General features: G+C 33.9%; 2 protein-coding genes across 3 annotated transcripts; one reads left to right on the top strand and one right to left on the bottom strand.

Annotated features, from left to right (window-relative positions):
* Nucleotides 1-2,340: 2,340 nt before the first annotated feature.
* On the bottom strand, nt 2,341-8,460 carry LOC121733520 (protein FRA10AC1 homolog). Of its 2 annotated transcripts, XM_042123791.1 has the most exons (5): nt 8,343-8,460; nt 5,374-5,658; nt 4,592-4,751; nt 4,172-4,384; nt 2,341-2,439 (listed from the first exon to the last, which is right to left on the bottom strand). In XM_042123791.1, exons 2-5 carry the CDS (start codon nt 5,644-5,646, stop codon nt 2,369-2,371), a joined length of 717 nt encoding a protein of 238 aa, XP_041979725.1. In that variant the 5' UTR covers nt 5,647-5,658; nt 8,343-8,460; the 3' UTR covers nt 2,341-2,368. The 2 variants fall into 2 exon arrangements, with proteins under 2 accessions (XP_041979725.1, XP_041979724.1); XM_042123790.1 differs by lacking the exons at nt 2,341-2,439; nt 4,172-4,384; nt 4,592-4,751; nt 5,374-5,658 and adding an exon at nt 7,199-8,261.
* A 2,354-nt stretch (nt 8,461-10,814) lies between these two features.
* Nucleotides 10,815-15,174, top strand: LOC121733521 (ribonuclease H2 subunit A). The gene is made up of 5 exons (XM_042123792.1): nt 10,815-11,040; nt 12,195-12,424; nt 12,796-12,939; nt 14,563-14,710; nt 14,863-15,174. Exons 1-5 carry the CDS (start codon nt 10,896-10,898, stop codon nt 15,132-15,134), a joined length of 939 nt encoding a protein of 312 aa, XP_041979726.1. The 5' UTR covers nt 10,815-10,895; the 3' UTR covers nt 15,135-15,174.
* Nucleotides 15,175-15,354: the final 180 nt, after the last annotated feature.

The raw sequence follows: 15,354 nt of genomic DNA, 5'->3' as shown, positions 1-15,354 counted from the left end.
TTTGTTACAAAAATTATAGTTTATAATTTATATTATAATTTTGCTTATGATTCCGTTTGTTTTTATTTTTAGTTTATTCAAGATGGCATATTTCGAAGCATAAAAAAATGCTTTACTAGCTTATAAAATATTAAGAAAATTGTTATAGATTGTTTTACATAGATTTTGTAGGTACAAAATGTGTAAGTCTTTATTTTGCCGCTTCGTTAGTTATTTTGGTTCTATTTACTATTTCTAACTATTCACTAAAATATAGTGCCTACACTACTATAGTCTTAAAGTTTTAAGTTTTTATATTCACACAGAAAAAAAACAGAGGCACTACCTACGAAGGCACTGCGAAGTCTTTTAAATTTAAAATTAGCTCGTTAGGTAAAAACAATCTTACAGTCCGGTCGGGAAGTAGAAATTCGTAAAGACTTAAATTGACCCATCATTAGTTGACATTTAATGCACTGCATCGAAATCAGATCGTGCGCTGCATACATCCATACGTGCTGATTTTATTAACAAAATGCCGGCCAATAGCAACGAATATTTCAATATATTATGGTCTCTGATATTATGCATTGGACGCGCAGCTTTAGGCTCGTAGTCGCACAATATGCTGATACAGTGCCGCGACAGCGCCATTTTCGTGACCGGACTATAGATTATAAAATAATGCACAAAATTAGCAATAAATATATCATCCCTTTTTGTTAGTCAATAGTCGGTAAAAAAAGTCAAAAAGTGCTGTGTATTCTATATAGGGAAAACACCTAATATCGGTGCATATGATTATGTTAATTAGTTTAAGCGTCGTGTATACGATAATTCGGTCTTTACTTAACGATGTAAACAAGCAATTGTCTGACTCAATTAGAGTATAAGTTTTTATTACCAACACAAACAAATTAAGCTTAATTTAGTATGCTGTGGTCAAAGGACACTTCGTTATTTCCATTCGAAATCAATGTTTGAATATTGACCGAATTATAGAACATTGCTCGATTGTAACTTCTGGACTGTTTATGTACTTGAAATGAAAATAGTGGTTGTAGGTTAATTTGTAATAATAAATATTACTAAAATGGCGTATTTAGCACTACAATAGATTATGGCGATGGCACGCGGAATTTCATTTTATTATCTATTTGTAATTTCATTTTGTGGCATTTAAAAAAAAAAATTGCCTTGTCCCTCGACTTTGTTAATTTATTTTGTTGAGATAAATACCTTTGAACAGAATATATTAATTTAAGTAAAAAAAAGTATACGTTTAAATACATAATATATAAATTGTCGTCTTGTTGTTACTTTACTAAATAAAAAACTTACGAAGGTTATAAAGTATTGAAAACCATCAAATATACCTGTCCCGTTCCCAACTAAGATGAGATAATGATTGATTTTTAAAAATATCCAGTATTGGGAGTGATTTCTATACATAATTTAAAATCTCAAAAGTCAAATGTATCAGTTGAAAGTATCAGTTATATATTTATATAATTAATTTCTTTTAAAAATTAATTTGAATTTAAAACGAAAATTTAGTCTTCCGGAAGATTCCGCTTTGTGACCGCTCGTTTTTGCAAAAATTCTTCTAATACTAGAAATTACTCGGCACGATCTGGCAAAACAACGTATGTTCTTCATCGATAGGTACGTCTTTTTGTTTTTAGTGGCAAACTAACAAGTGAAAAGCGCGGAAATGTTGTTGAAGTGCAGGTGTTTCAATTTCTTTGTTCAGGTATGTGACCAAGTTTTACTGTTATTAATCCCTTTTCTTTGATTATTGTTATTGTTTACACATTGCAAAACTTGTATAGTATTTGATACCAAAAATGTATTTGTGCTAAATAAGATGGTTAATTTTTTAACAATTTAAAACAACAAGCAGGTAGCATTATGTGACCTCTGTTGGGTGACTTTTTCTACGGTCATTTTTTATATTATCAGGAAATGCCTTAAATTCCGCGTTCCTTTTTGTTTATTTTTGTATAATAAACTATATTTCCAATTACATTATAGAAAAAATATATAGAAAAAAAAGAAAGAATTGACAAAAATTAAAATGAAATTCTATGCCCTGTACACGTTTTTTCTGAAATTGCCCTTTGATCAGTTCATTAATAAAGATTGTACTCAGATACATTCTAAGAAAATCAATAAGTCTGTATTTTAGTAGTTACCTAAATATGCTTTAATTTTATTCTGCTATAGAGTATAAACTTAAGTTTGTGAAGGCCTACATTACAAGTATTGTTTTGTCTCGACCTAATTTTTACTGGATCACACAAAATGTAGCCATGTTTATTGTTTATATGTGAAGTAATAATATATCGTTAAGTGTTTTTAATCTTTTATTCTAATAGGTAGTTTATTCTTATAGCAATAAGTCTTCTAGGTAATCCTCAAATTCTTCTTCCCTTGATTTTTCTTCCGTTTCTGGGACACCTGAACAAATTCACAGATTATATTATATTGCATTTTTTACACTGTAAAAGTAAGGAATGCTACACGAAAGCCTCACAGAAAACTATTAAGAAATAATTATTGTGTTTTGCCGACTTAACACCTCCACGCGGGTATAGTAGACACAATAGATTTTCAATTGTTATGCGGCAGCCGGCTGCCGCTTGGGGATTGATGGGTTAATGTAGGCAGTAGGCTTGAATAATTACTACCAGAGGCCTAAGGCTGGGCTTCTATTATTATCTGGAATGTGCTGTTAGCTATCCGACCGGGAAGATTCTACAATTTACGAAGATACAACCAAGTTGGTCAGGATAATAAATCTAGCGACGCACTTGCAGGGTGCTAGTGGCTGATTTCACAATATAGTAAGTAGAAGTAATAATAATTCAAATAGGGACAGTCGTTTAGGTGTTCATTGACATACACACGTACAGTAAAATCCTACTAATATTATGAAGGCGAAAGTTTAGATGTATGGATGTTTGTTAATCTTTCACGCAAAAACTACTGAACGGATTTTAATGAAACTTTACAATAATATAGCTTATACATCAGAAATCAGAATAACACATAGGCTACAATTTTAACATTAACCGACTTTCAAAATGGAGGTGTTATATTCGTTTTTGTATGTTCAACGATTACTCCGCCGTTTGTGAACCGATTTTCAAAATTTTTCTTTTTGTGTATAGGTTATCATCCGAATTTAGTACCATATTCATAAAGTGATGACTTGGTGAAGGGATCCATAAGTAATCGAGGGAACTCCTCGAAATTTATATGGAAACATGTGGTGACTTTGGTTTCGTGCGCAGTATTCTAAGCATTTGCTACCAACAAGTAAGATTTTGCACCAATGTATACTATGGTTCGGAAGGTGCTGAGAGTCCTCCTCCTCCTGAGTCTTGACTCTTTATAGATCAAGTTTGGGAGTGTCGACGTTGTTTTAAGAACGAAAAGCATAATATGCTACTATGCAAACTACATTCATCATCATTCTCATCACCATTACTACCATAAACCATATTGACCCTATTATTTTTTCTTTTCATAGCCTTTTATTATGTCACTTAAACCGCGGGTAACACCGTGTGATACAGCTAGTTATGTTTATAACGTTTCCTGTCCATATTGCTAATAAATAACATTATTAGATAATATTCATATCCCGATCAACTAAATTAAATTTCTGTTTGAACTTAGATATCAGTTAGTAACCTACTGAGTAACTACTGCCACTGTTATCAATAGTGTAAGTTGAAATACGTAAGCCTTTTTTTATTGTTTGTGAAAAAATTCTTGGGATTTTGAATAAGTAATGTACATTGTACAAACTAGTTTTGGCCGTAGGTACCTATATGCCAACGCCAATGATCGCCTATACCTACTACTTACTAATTTGATTTTAATGAATAAAGTCAAGTTGTCGATAGATTCGTTACGAAGTACACAACCTTTTGGCACTTAATTTGCCATTGCATCGCGTGCATCGTTTGAAAAGTTCTCGTTAATTCACAAGATGACATTTGCAACTCCATTGCGCCGAAATTCGTTTATCGCGCGGAAACCGTACATTTTTCCGGAAAAAAAAGTATCCTATATCCTTTCCCAGGACTCAAAGTATCTGCATACCAAATTTAAGCGAAATCGGTTCTGCGGATGGGCGTGAACAGACAGACAGACATTCCCATATTAGTATGGATTCCGCTACCTTTCTTCCATAACGAATCGGGATTCTCTTCTGAAGCTAATTGGGTAGAGGTGGTTGGTTCTTCGTCCAATTGTGGAGCCTCCTCAGTGTCGTTTTCTTCAGCAACCGGCTCTTCTCTATGCTTTTTCTTTCTCTTTCCACTTCTCTTTAGTCTTTTAACTTCTCGTTTCTTCGATTTATAATTCAATTTTGCTGAGCATTCCGGACATAGACCTAAGAATTCATCTTTCATTAGCTATAGGTAGAGTATAAAGACTGGTAAGTATAAGTAACAGCAAACTGATCAAAATAAAATCAGTATAAGGTACTTAAGTGTAAGGTTCATTTCTAGAATCTAGATCCATTAGCTATGAATTTTTAATAATTTACCAGCTATCAACTCACCTGCAGTTAATTTAACCAAATTGTTGAAATACTTACGAAGTTTAACCAGTGCGTTTTTCTTTTCACCATCTTCAATATACGCAAAGTTAACTTCCCAGGATTTGAGCTCCTTATCATTATTGCACTTTTTTGAACCACATTGAAATTGGCCTTTTCCCAATACAACTTCCTTTTCGATCCGCCATCTTAGTGCTACCTTAAATAGACGGTTTAGGGTATATTTTCCAGACCAATTTGAGCAGAGTAATTATAATTAGGAGAAATTTAAGGCTTTCTATAGTGCGCGCAAGAAGAAAGCAACGATGATTCACTGTTATATGAAAAACTATGCTATTCAGTGTGTTTTGTGATGCGTGAGCACTCAATTAATTTGCGGTAGCTTAGCTACGATAAGTACTACTTACTTATCAGTTATCTACCTTAACCACATGGCTATTCTAAGGTACCTACCTATCTTAAGAGACCCAAGCAACTGCGCAGAGTAAATACTGTTACGATTCATTCAAATTAAAAAGGTCAGGCTTAAATATTATTAGCTCAATAATAATACTTACGCCCCAACGTTGGTTTTATAAATAACGGTTAAGGCAGGGCAGATGTGCGCTGTTTGCGGGTGAATAACGGGCGCTATATTTAGCCTACAAAAAGGCACTGCGGCTATTGTTACTCTCCCCGCGCACAAAGAAAGGTATCGAGGGCAAAAAAGGCAATTGAATCACGGAGGGGCCGGTCCCCAATGCATCCGCACGTAGAACTAGGGGAGAGCAAACATAAATTATCTCCGGCGCTGCCTTTGGTCCGATCGGATATCGACTTACTTTGTTTTCTTTGTATCTGCTCAAATCGCAGATGCAATACTCTTTGAATAGCTTATCGTAGTACTTCTTGGCCAGCTGCTTCTCCCAGGTGTCGGCGACGTCATCCTCCTCCCAGAGGAACTTGTGGTTCTCCCGGATGACGTCGAGGTCGGTTCGGTCCCGGGAGGTGTCCCGTTTCAGGAGACTAGTGGAACCCTTGGCATTCAGACAATAAACGTTAACGAGGTACTTATGCAACTCATACGGATTGAGATTACGCAACCTCGCAGACATCGTAAGCTCAACCTAGAACAAAGGGAAAACGACCTATTTAATAGAGGCGAACGATAAATAAAACATTCCCTTGCAACAAACAACTCTTTAATAAAATCGACAATTATTACATTTTCCATAAAACGATTGATTAATATTGAACGGATCTTATTCTAATTGTCATGACGAGTTTAAATAACGAGGTGCGTTTGGGTAAACGTTTTATAAAAATTGCATCAATAAATATGTTGTGCGTGAGTTAATATCTACTCTGAATATTATTGTCAGTCTTGTAGATTTTTGTGTATTCCTTTACTTGGCTCGATCTAATTACTTTACATACTAATTCTATGAACAAAACATGCAAGTAAAATTCTAATATTTAAATACAATAAATATATTAACCGTTTGGATTACTTATATCTAAATATTAAAGAGTCTATACATTATATTAAAAATTTAAAACAGCTTAGTTAAGAAATTGTCAAGTGGCACATATGAAATATCAACCTTTGGTATAATAGCCAATACAATATTATGAATTATAAGAATAAATTAGAAACATTTGGTGTATAAGTAATATATTAAAAACATTACGACTTTGTCATATATATATCACTACAACAGTAGTTTTGTGATGTCAGTTTTCTATAAATTGAGCTATATTTTAACAAGTTTATAGGAATATAAAAATATTAATTTATAGCTCTCTTACTCTAATTGTTCGAAATGGCTATCATAAATTTTTGAGACCATAATAGAAACAATTTCAGTAACACTATAATATAAAGTATACAAAATATATTATGAAATATTATTGACTATTCTCAAATTTGGCATGTTACTGTGGTTTCTCTACAATCTAATCATTACAGTTAAATATTTTGGTAAAATTGTCATTACTTATATGTAATATAGAATAGGCACATCAGAAAATATTATTGCTTTGGTTACAATACAGTACATTAAGAATCACTATTTAAAAGTTAAAACTTATCTAAAATTTGGCAAAGGTTCTTTACAAGTGGCAACTAGGCCATGTAAAGATTTACAAAAATAGTTACATTAAAGCTCTTATAAAAAGCAGGAACAATAGTTTTGTGACAACTTTAGTAGTATACAAGGCCTCAGTTACTCGTGATATTACTATAATTTCATTATCTTATGTAAACAGCATAGCGCAGCTATCAAAAGATCATAGGACATTTGACCTATATATCCACATGTTAAAATATTTTATTGACTCTAAAAAGGCAACTTTGGATCAAGATATGTAGTTATTAAACATTAGAGCACCTCCGAAGGCTTTCCATTCTATGTTACCCGAACATGCATTACAATATCATAAATAATTAAACTTAATTACAAGCAGCTACAACAGCACACTTTGAGTGTAAAATCACTCTCACACAATATGACTAATTATGAACTAGACAAAAAGTATTAGATTTGGTATAAAACAATGCACTATTTTATAACATTCACAAAATATGACTAAAATTTTTGGCAATTAGAGAAATAATACACAAATGAACCTCTTCTAGAGAAATAGCACTGATACCTTAGATTTATGTCACTAGTATCAACAATAGGAGTTTACTTCCTATCGGTCGCTATATACAGAGGCCTAGAATATATTGATATTATCCATGAGTCTTTTCATGTTTCTTCATATTGTCAGACCTGGTGAAGGCTTTATCGCACACACCACAGTAGTATGACTTCTGTTTGGTGTGGACGGTCATGTGACGGGACAGCTCACTCTTTGTGACAAATTTTTTCTCACACACGGTACAGGCATGTTTCCGCACATTCAGGTGGAATTTCATGTGTATTGATAAGGAGCTGGACTGAGAGAAGGCTTTGTGGCACAGCTCACATACAAAAGGCCTCTCTCCCGTGTGCTTTCTCAGATGATTCATGAACCCTGTCTTGGTGTAGTCCTTTTGACAGAGATGGCAGAAACTGGATTTTGAGTCTAGCATGCCAGGGAAATGAGTGTTCATGTGCTTTCTTAGCTCCCAGTAGTTTGTGAATTTCTCTGAACACACATGACAAGGAAACTTTTTCTCTTCGGTGGGTTTTGCTGAGCATTTGTGGGATGACAATAGTTGCTCACTGGAAAACATTTGGTTGCACTGGCTACAAGTATGACTAGCCTCTGTATCAGTAGACAATGTTACCTCTAAATAGTTTTCTATGGACATCACATTACCAAGAGAACTATCTGCATCTTCGTTCATCTGTGACACTGGACTGTTATCAGTAATATCTTTGGCATCGATTTTCACGAAAAGATTTCTATAATCTAGTGAATCTTTTTCTGAGTTGTTATTGTCGGGCTCCACGAGGCGAAGAGTAGGCGATTCACTCTGCTCTCGGTCCGGTGACGTCTTCTCGTTATCAGAATGTTCTGGCTTAGAGGAGACGTTATTGTCGGATTCCCAGCCATTTTCCACAATTTCTACGTCCGAATCGGAGTCTTCAGCGCTAGAAACTGATTTGTTGACTAAGTGAAACCCAATATCATCGAAACGTAGGACATTAGGTGGAAGTTTTACCCCCACGATAGCCTCAATCGCCTGCCATGAAAGCTCCTGGGGGTTGTTCTGCATATTAGATCGCACTACTCTAACCTACAAACGAGTATTTACGTATTACTAAAAGGGTATTTAAGAGTAGTAAAATCATAGTAATTGAGATAAAAGTAATCTTACCTGTTTTGAGCACGATTAGGGATTTATTGGAGCAAACGATGTTTATTTTCTACATCTAAAAATATTATGCTAAACTGCACTTCACTGATGAATCCTGTGGATGCGTCTTTACTCTTTAGTCTTTTGTCAATTGTCATTTGTCATTGAATTTAAGCCTCCCGCAGTCAGGCGCGATATTATTGGTCGATAACACGCGGCGCGGTATATTACAGTCGGGGCATTCATAGGTCACATTTGACATCTGTCAGATTAATCTCCATAGTAGGTGAGCTGCATAAAAACATCGACTAAAAAAAATAAATCGGACTTGAAATTAAATATTTGAATTTTATATGTTACGAGCTTTTGCCCGCGGCTTCGATCGCATTAAGAAGTATTATTATATACAAACTTTCATCCCCTATTTTAACCCCTTGGGGTTGGAATTTATCAAAATTCTTTCTTAGCGGATGTCTTCGTCATCATCTATCTGCACGCAAAATTTCAGCCCGATCCGTCCAGTGGTTTGGGCTGTGCGTTGATAGATCACCATGTCAGTCAGTCACCTTTGAGTTTTATATATATAGATTTCTAAAACCAAAAACAAATTCCTGTCCCATTAATACTTTTTCTTTTCTAAATTCAAGGAGCACAATAAGACAAGTACATAATTTACAAGAAAAATTGCATTTATTCACTTCAAATATAAAAAATGATAAATTTAGTGTTATCATTATTCATCTCACACAAATATTATGTGTTACTTTTCACAACGTGGTTATTAATTTATGGGAATATTTCGTTACAAATAAATGCATCTGATTCTCGATTTTTAGAGTAACATCACTAGAGTTTAAAAAGGAAAAAGGCCAGCTGATGTAACATTGTAATGACGTACAATTATTAAGATCAGAATTTGTTTATTAAGTTTAGAATTTTTTATCAGTGAAAGCAAATCGTTAAATAATTCGTATCGGTCATACCTATTTATAATAAATATTATGTAATCGTAATTGAAAAAAGTTAATCAATTGTGCAGTTATAACAAAAAGAAAATATATTTTTTTATGCACGTCGCTACAAGGTTACGTTGTGCAATTTTGATGAACTGTCAAATGTGACCTATTAAAATGCCCCGACTACACGTGCGATATCTGTTTTCAGTCATGGCAGGATACACACTGAGCTGCGATATTAACGCTGCAATGGAAGTATAACGCAATAACGCAGTGCTGTCAGATACGATTTTTTTTAATCTAGTGGAAAAAAAATTTAAATAAATATTGTGGGTTATTAGGGGTTAAAATTGTTTGGGGTTAATTTTGGGAGTAAAATTTTTGCAGCTTAAATATATTTTTACTAGCTGTTGCCCGTGACTTCGTCCACGTTAACATAGTATACTTAATAACAATGATGGATAGTTTTCACCCTTTTGTGGTTCCTCATACAAAGAGTAAAAACGGAACCCTACTTAAGCAAACATCAAACGCAAACGTCAATAAACTTTCATTGTTTCTAATTTAAGAAATTACTGACTTTCATTCAAACTTTCAACCCTAATTTCACCTCCTTGGAGGTCCCCCCCCCCCCCCCCCCTCCCTCGGGCGCACCTCGGAGGGGTCAGAACTTTTCTCAGAGAGGTCAGTATGTTTATCTCCTAACTACTCTAAACAAAATGCCAAAGTTAAAATTTCTGCTTTCGACTTTTCCAAGCAGACCCCCATTTTGGGCATTCGTTTACTAGGCTATTAGTACAGATTTCGTTTTTAGTACCTACCACATATTATTATCATTTTATGGTTATATAATCATATTTTATTATAATAATTAGAGAAAATAAAGTTTTATTATTATTATTATATTATTGTTCAAATAAACAAATTATTTTGCATAATATGTAAAAAAGTCCATTTCGACCCACCTTTTAAGATGGGTCATTTTGAGAGTTGCATAAGCAAAAATAATGATGTCATTGCAAATTTTGTGGAACGTACCCCGAATGATAAATAATAAATATTTTTATTTTTGGGGAGTTTTCTGTGAAATTTAGTGGGTTTTAAAAGTTGCTTTAGGAGGAAATTTTTTGAAGAGTTGGCAGCACTGGTCGTGGCGCGGCGCTTTAAAGTAACAAATATCGGACAATAAAATCGCAGCTGTCAGCTGTGTGCAAGGAATCGCAACGCATATTATCGCAATATCGCAGATCGCAAGCGATATTATCGACCGATAATATCGCACCTGTCTGCGGGAGGCTTAAACACCCAAAGCATTTCCTTTACATAAAATTAAAACAAATATTGTCAAATATGACAGTTGATATTAATTGACAAATGACAGTTGTCAAAAGTTGAAAATTCAAAATAAACGTGTGTATGATTTGCTTCTTTTAAATTATCTTCTTACTGTTCACATTTTTCGCCTCAACTCTGACGCTGGCAACTCCTAAATGGGGAGGCTTACGCCAAAAGAAGAAGAAGAAGAAATTATCTTCTTGATATTACTCATTTATATATCGTAATTTCTTGTTTATTACTATTTAATGAACTATTATTTACGTATACCAGTCTACCAATTATGGATTCATTGATGACTTTAGAAAGCTTTATCGAAAATCAATGTAACTCAAGAAATTTCATAAATGCATCTCCTGTGCCTAGTGTTTGTTCTTCAGAACCTTGTATGTTAGGAGTAGATGAAGCTGGACGAGGCCCTGTATTAGGTAACTCATAAATCTTCGCATTAATAGCAATGTTGACCCAATACGACTTGATTGGGTTAGGTTGAGTGGTTATTTTTTTGCGAACCACCTAGAAATAGTCGACTTATAATTATTGAATCAAAAAAATTGGGGTAGGTTTGTAAACCTCTTAGAGGGCTACTCTTCGCGGGGTTGCATTTGAATTACGCATTCCTATAATGCGTAAAAGGGGGCGGGAGGGGAGGGTGGGGCGAGGTGGGACCCTCCTACCCCCTCTAAGTTAGGAAATCAGTAGTTACCATGAAAAAATTTTTTTTAGTTTTTGAGGCTATGTTCAATAAAACAACCAAATTAGCAGACTTACTACAAAATTAGTCTTTTTTTGGGTGTGAGCAAACTCGGTTCTATGTCTTATATTGTAAATATACAGCTACGACGCTGCGGGCACCTGCGGGAATGCAATGCCCTATCGCCTTGCGTAACAAATTATAGGCACTTATTTGCACCCTGGCAAACTAACTAAATGTTTAATTGCACCCCCTATATTTTTTACAGATATATTATAACAATTGGCTTCAATTATTAGTCGACAGTCTAACCTAACCCAACCAAGTCGTATTGGGCCAGCACGGAGTGATACATTGCTATAATTAATAACCTACCTAAGAATTATTGTATACTGTTCTATTATTATGACACTTAAATACATTTTACAACAAATTACGCGTAAAACAAAACGTAACTATAGTGAAAACATAATATTAAAGACACATTAAAAAAAAATTATGTTACGTCACACGTAACTTCAAACACATATTTTTAAAAAAACTATACATCTCCTAGACACAAATCAGGTGTCATTTGAAAGGGGTAACTAACCCCTATAAAATGCCACTATTCGCCCCCCTCTACCTATAATGCGTGATTCAAATGCCAACCCCTCTTCGCTATTGTAGTTACTTTCATTGTAACAGATTTTGCCTGCGACTTCGTACACGTAAAAAGAAAACCTGTGGTTCATGTATTTGCTGCATTAAAGTAGTCAATGTAGTAGTAATTACCCACAGTCTAAATTACTACTATACCCAATTTTATCAAAATCCACCAAGTAGTTCTAAAATTAAAATAAGGAGACAATCTCAAAAGAGTAGCTGATACACAATGAATTCTTGCAGGGCCAATGGTATATGGTATTGCATATTGTCCATTAGATAAAAAGGAACTCTTACAGTCATTGGGCTGTGCAGATTCAAAGGCTTTAACAGAAGAAAAGAGAGATGAAATATTACTGAATATTTTTACTCAGGATGATGCTAAGGAAAATTTGGGTTGGGCTGCTGAAGTTATATCACCAAATTATATATCAAATTCTATGTATAGAAGAGCCAAGCATTCTTTAAATGAGGTTAGTATATCTACATATATTATTATTGTAACTACTTAAAAAAAATCAAAAAGTTATCTATTGATTTGGAAGAAAGTACCTATATGGTAGATTGTATAAAAAATCAAAATGAATTGAAATAGAATATTTAACCAGAAATTGTACTCACAATATGAATAGCATACTTAGAGGCCAGTGCAGCAGTGGCTACACTCAGATACATATTTTAATGCTGATTTAACTATAATTTAATAGGAAGCTTGTCAGAAACTGTATGGAGTTGATGTCAAAACCTTCATTAAATTAAAGTTACACAACTTTTATTTCATTTTTCTGAGTGCAGTCATAAGAATAAAAAATTTAATTTAAGAATTTAACTTTTCAATTTACAGGTTTCAATGAATTCAGCTATAGGTTTGATAAAAATGGCAATAGAGAAAGGTGCCAATATAAAAGAGGTTTACGTGGACACTGTGGGACCACCTGAGAAGTACCAGGCAAAATTGACTGAAATATTCCCTGATATTAAAATAACTGTAGGTTTAAAAAATTTAACTTTATTATACTAGCTTTTACGTGCCACAAGAATAAGCTAGTAATTAAACTGGAACATTGATTATTTCAAGATAAAAAGAAGCCTAAGACTGGGTTGCACCAACTTACTTTAACTTTAACCTTAACTATAACCGGAAAAATTGACAGATGTCGTATGAGAATATGGGGTGTTTTTACGCCATATTTAACTTTAATTTACCCACGCCTCTGGTGCAACCCAGTCTAAGTATATACTTAGTCTAAGGGGGGTATTACATTATCATTTATATACGATCATTTCTATGATCATATTATATAGGATCCAATATATATGATCATTTGATCATATCTGCACATTACATTATCATATTTCATTGATCCTATTTTACGTCATATGTGGTTTCAATAGCCAATGGAGAGCGCTAACGCTGACAGGTATTGACGTCAGGGTTACTGGATCTCAGAGAATTCGATTTGTCAAAAGACATCGTCATTTTTAATATGGCTTGTTTTTTTGTTATTTCAGCAAGATTATCCAAGTATATAATTAGAAAAATAATTACATTACATTATTTGAAACATAATAAAGAACAAGAAATTAAAAACTCTTTTTTATATTAAATAACTGGCAACACCTATTTCTATGACCGTATTGGATCTAATCTCTCAGCAAATGTCAAAAATCTATGATCAAGGAAGAAATGAATCATATGTCTATATTACATTATCCAATATCATTGACTCAATGATCTCGGACCCAATATATATGATAATCTAATATCCCCCTAAAACACTACTATGCTTCCGTTTAGTAGCTTTTGCATTAAGAAGTAACAATTAGTATTAGTGTCCGACCGAAACTGATTTTTCAGCCGAAACCGAAACCGAAACTGAACTTTCGGCCTTACTCTGAATTTCGGCCGAAACCGAAACCGAAATCGAAACTTGGTAAAACATTCAAAATTACGACTGAAATTTATTGATTTTTAACAGAAATTACAATTTTTTAAACTAAAGAAAAAGTACCACATTGAATTTTTTACTTTTTGCGACATTTCTTACCATAAATATTATTATTCTTAGACTCGAATAACTTTTTGTACTATATTCCGTTTTTTTATACGATAAGCCTATATAAAATAAGCCTGCTTTTATCGTAGAAATAAAATTCAATAATATAATTTCGATAAAAATAAGACAATTTGATGAAAATAAAACGAAGTGCTAATTTTTGATTTGGGACTAATCTGGAATACATAAACTCAAAACATGATTAAATAGATGGTGGCGAACTGAGCCAGGGCCTCGCTGGCAAGCAAGCTCGAGTTAACTGCTTTAAAAAAAGTTTACCGAACGATGCATGAGTTTCGGTTTCGGTTTCGGCTATATTTTGGCCGAAACCGAAACTAAGGCCGAAACTGGCCGAAACCGAAACCGAAAGTTCGGTCGGTCACTAATTATTATACAAACACATACACTTAGCAGACAACATTCTGCCTTAATAATATTAGGTGATTTTGTGACATGTGAATGAATGAAAGCGATGTAAATAAATTTGTCCTACTAGGAAGCTTCAGGTTTGCTAAATAATTTAATTTATGAACATAAAAAAAATATTTTTACAGGTGGCAAAAAAGGCTGACTCCATCTACCCTATTGTATCAGCAGCCAGTATTGTGGCAAAAGTTACCCGGGATCATGCATTAAAAGTTTGGAAATTCAAAGAAGGACTTGACCTCAAGCAAAGTGATTTTGGAAGTGGCTACCCTGGAGGTCAGTATAAATGACTACAACAATCCATTATCTATTATTAGCCGTAAGTAGGTTAATTCTATGTATTAAATGTAGGCCCAATACAGTACAATAATATAAAAATTATTCCTAAGTATTGCCTATTCTAAAAATGTAATTCTTAAACTTTGCAGATCCCACCACAAAGAAATTCCTCAGAGAAAACATAGATCATGTTTTTGGTTATCCACTTCTTGTGAGGTTTAGTTGGTCGACCGCTGAGTCCTTATTACAAGAGAAGGCGGCCTCCTGCGACTTCGAGGACATCGATGAACCGACTAATAAAAAGGCAGCTGGTACCAAGTCGATCAGTTCATTTTTCTCGCCCAAAAATGGGGAGGTGAAACGGAAGAAACACAAGTTTTTTGAAGAAAGGTTATTGAGTATGGAGAATGCTTTTAACTGAAATCAAGTTAGTTATTTTCTTATTAAATATTTTCAAAGTAGTTTTTTTGTAATGTTTTTTTTAATTATAAGGACAAAATAAGATACAAGCATAGCCATAAACAAAAGCTGATTGAAAAATTATAATAGAGTGAAAAGTAAAGGGCATGTTTATACTGTCAACGAGAATTAGCTCAAGTGAAATGCATTTGTCGGTAGAAAACGGGTGTTTAATGCAATTT

Source organism: Aricia agestis, chromosome 14 (genome assembly GCF_905147365.1).
Source record: "Aricia agestis chromosome 14, ilAriAges1.1, whole genome shotgun sequence".
In the NCBI taxonomy this organism is placed as follows: Eukaryota; Metazoa; Arthropoda; class Insecta; order Lepidoptera; family Lycaenidae; genus Aricia; species Aricia agestis.
The sequence above is the reverse complement of the archived record's forward strand: the minus strand, read 5'-3'. Positions and strand labels throughout refer to the sequence as shown.

Excerpts from the sequence above, each read along its gene's own strand:
- LOC121733520 (XM_042123790.1), bottom strand. The coding sequence starts at position 8,240 with ATGCAGAACAACCCCCAGGAGCTTTCATGGCAGGCGATTGAGGCTATC.
- LOC121733521 (XM_042123792.1), top strand. The coding sequence starts at position 10,896 with ATGGATTCATTGATGACTTTAGAAAGCTTTATCGAAAATCAATGTAAC. Across the intron at positions 11,041-12,194 it reads TGGACGAGGCCCTGTATTAG|GGCCAATGGTATATGGTATT; the intron begins GTAACTCATAAA and ends GAATTCTTGCAG. Across the intron at positions 12,425-12,795 it reads CCAAGCATTCTTTAAATGAG|GTTTCAATGAATTCAGCTAT; the intron begins GTTAGTATATCT and ends TTCAATTTACAG.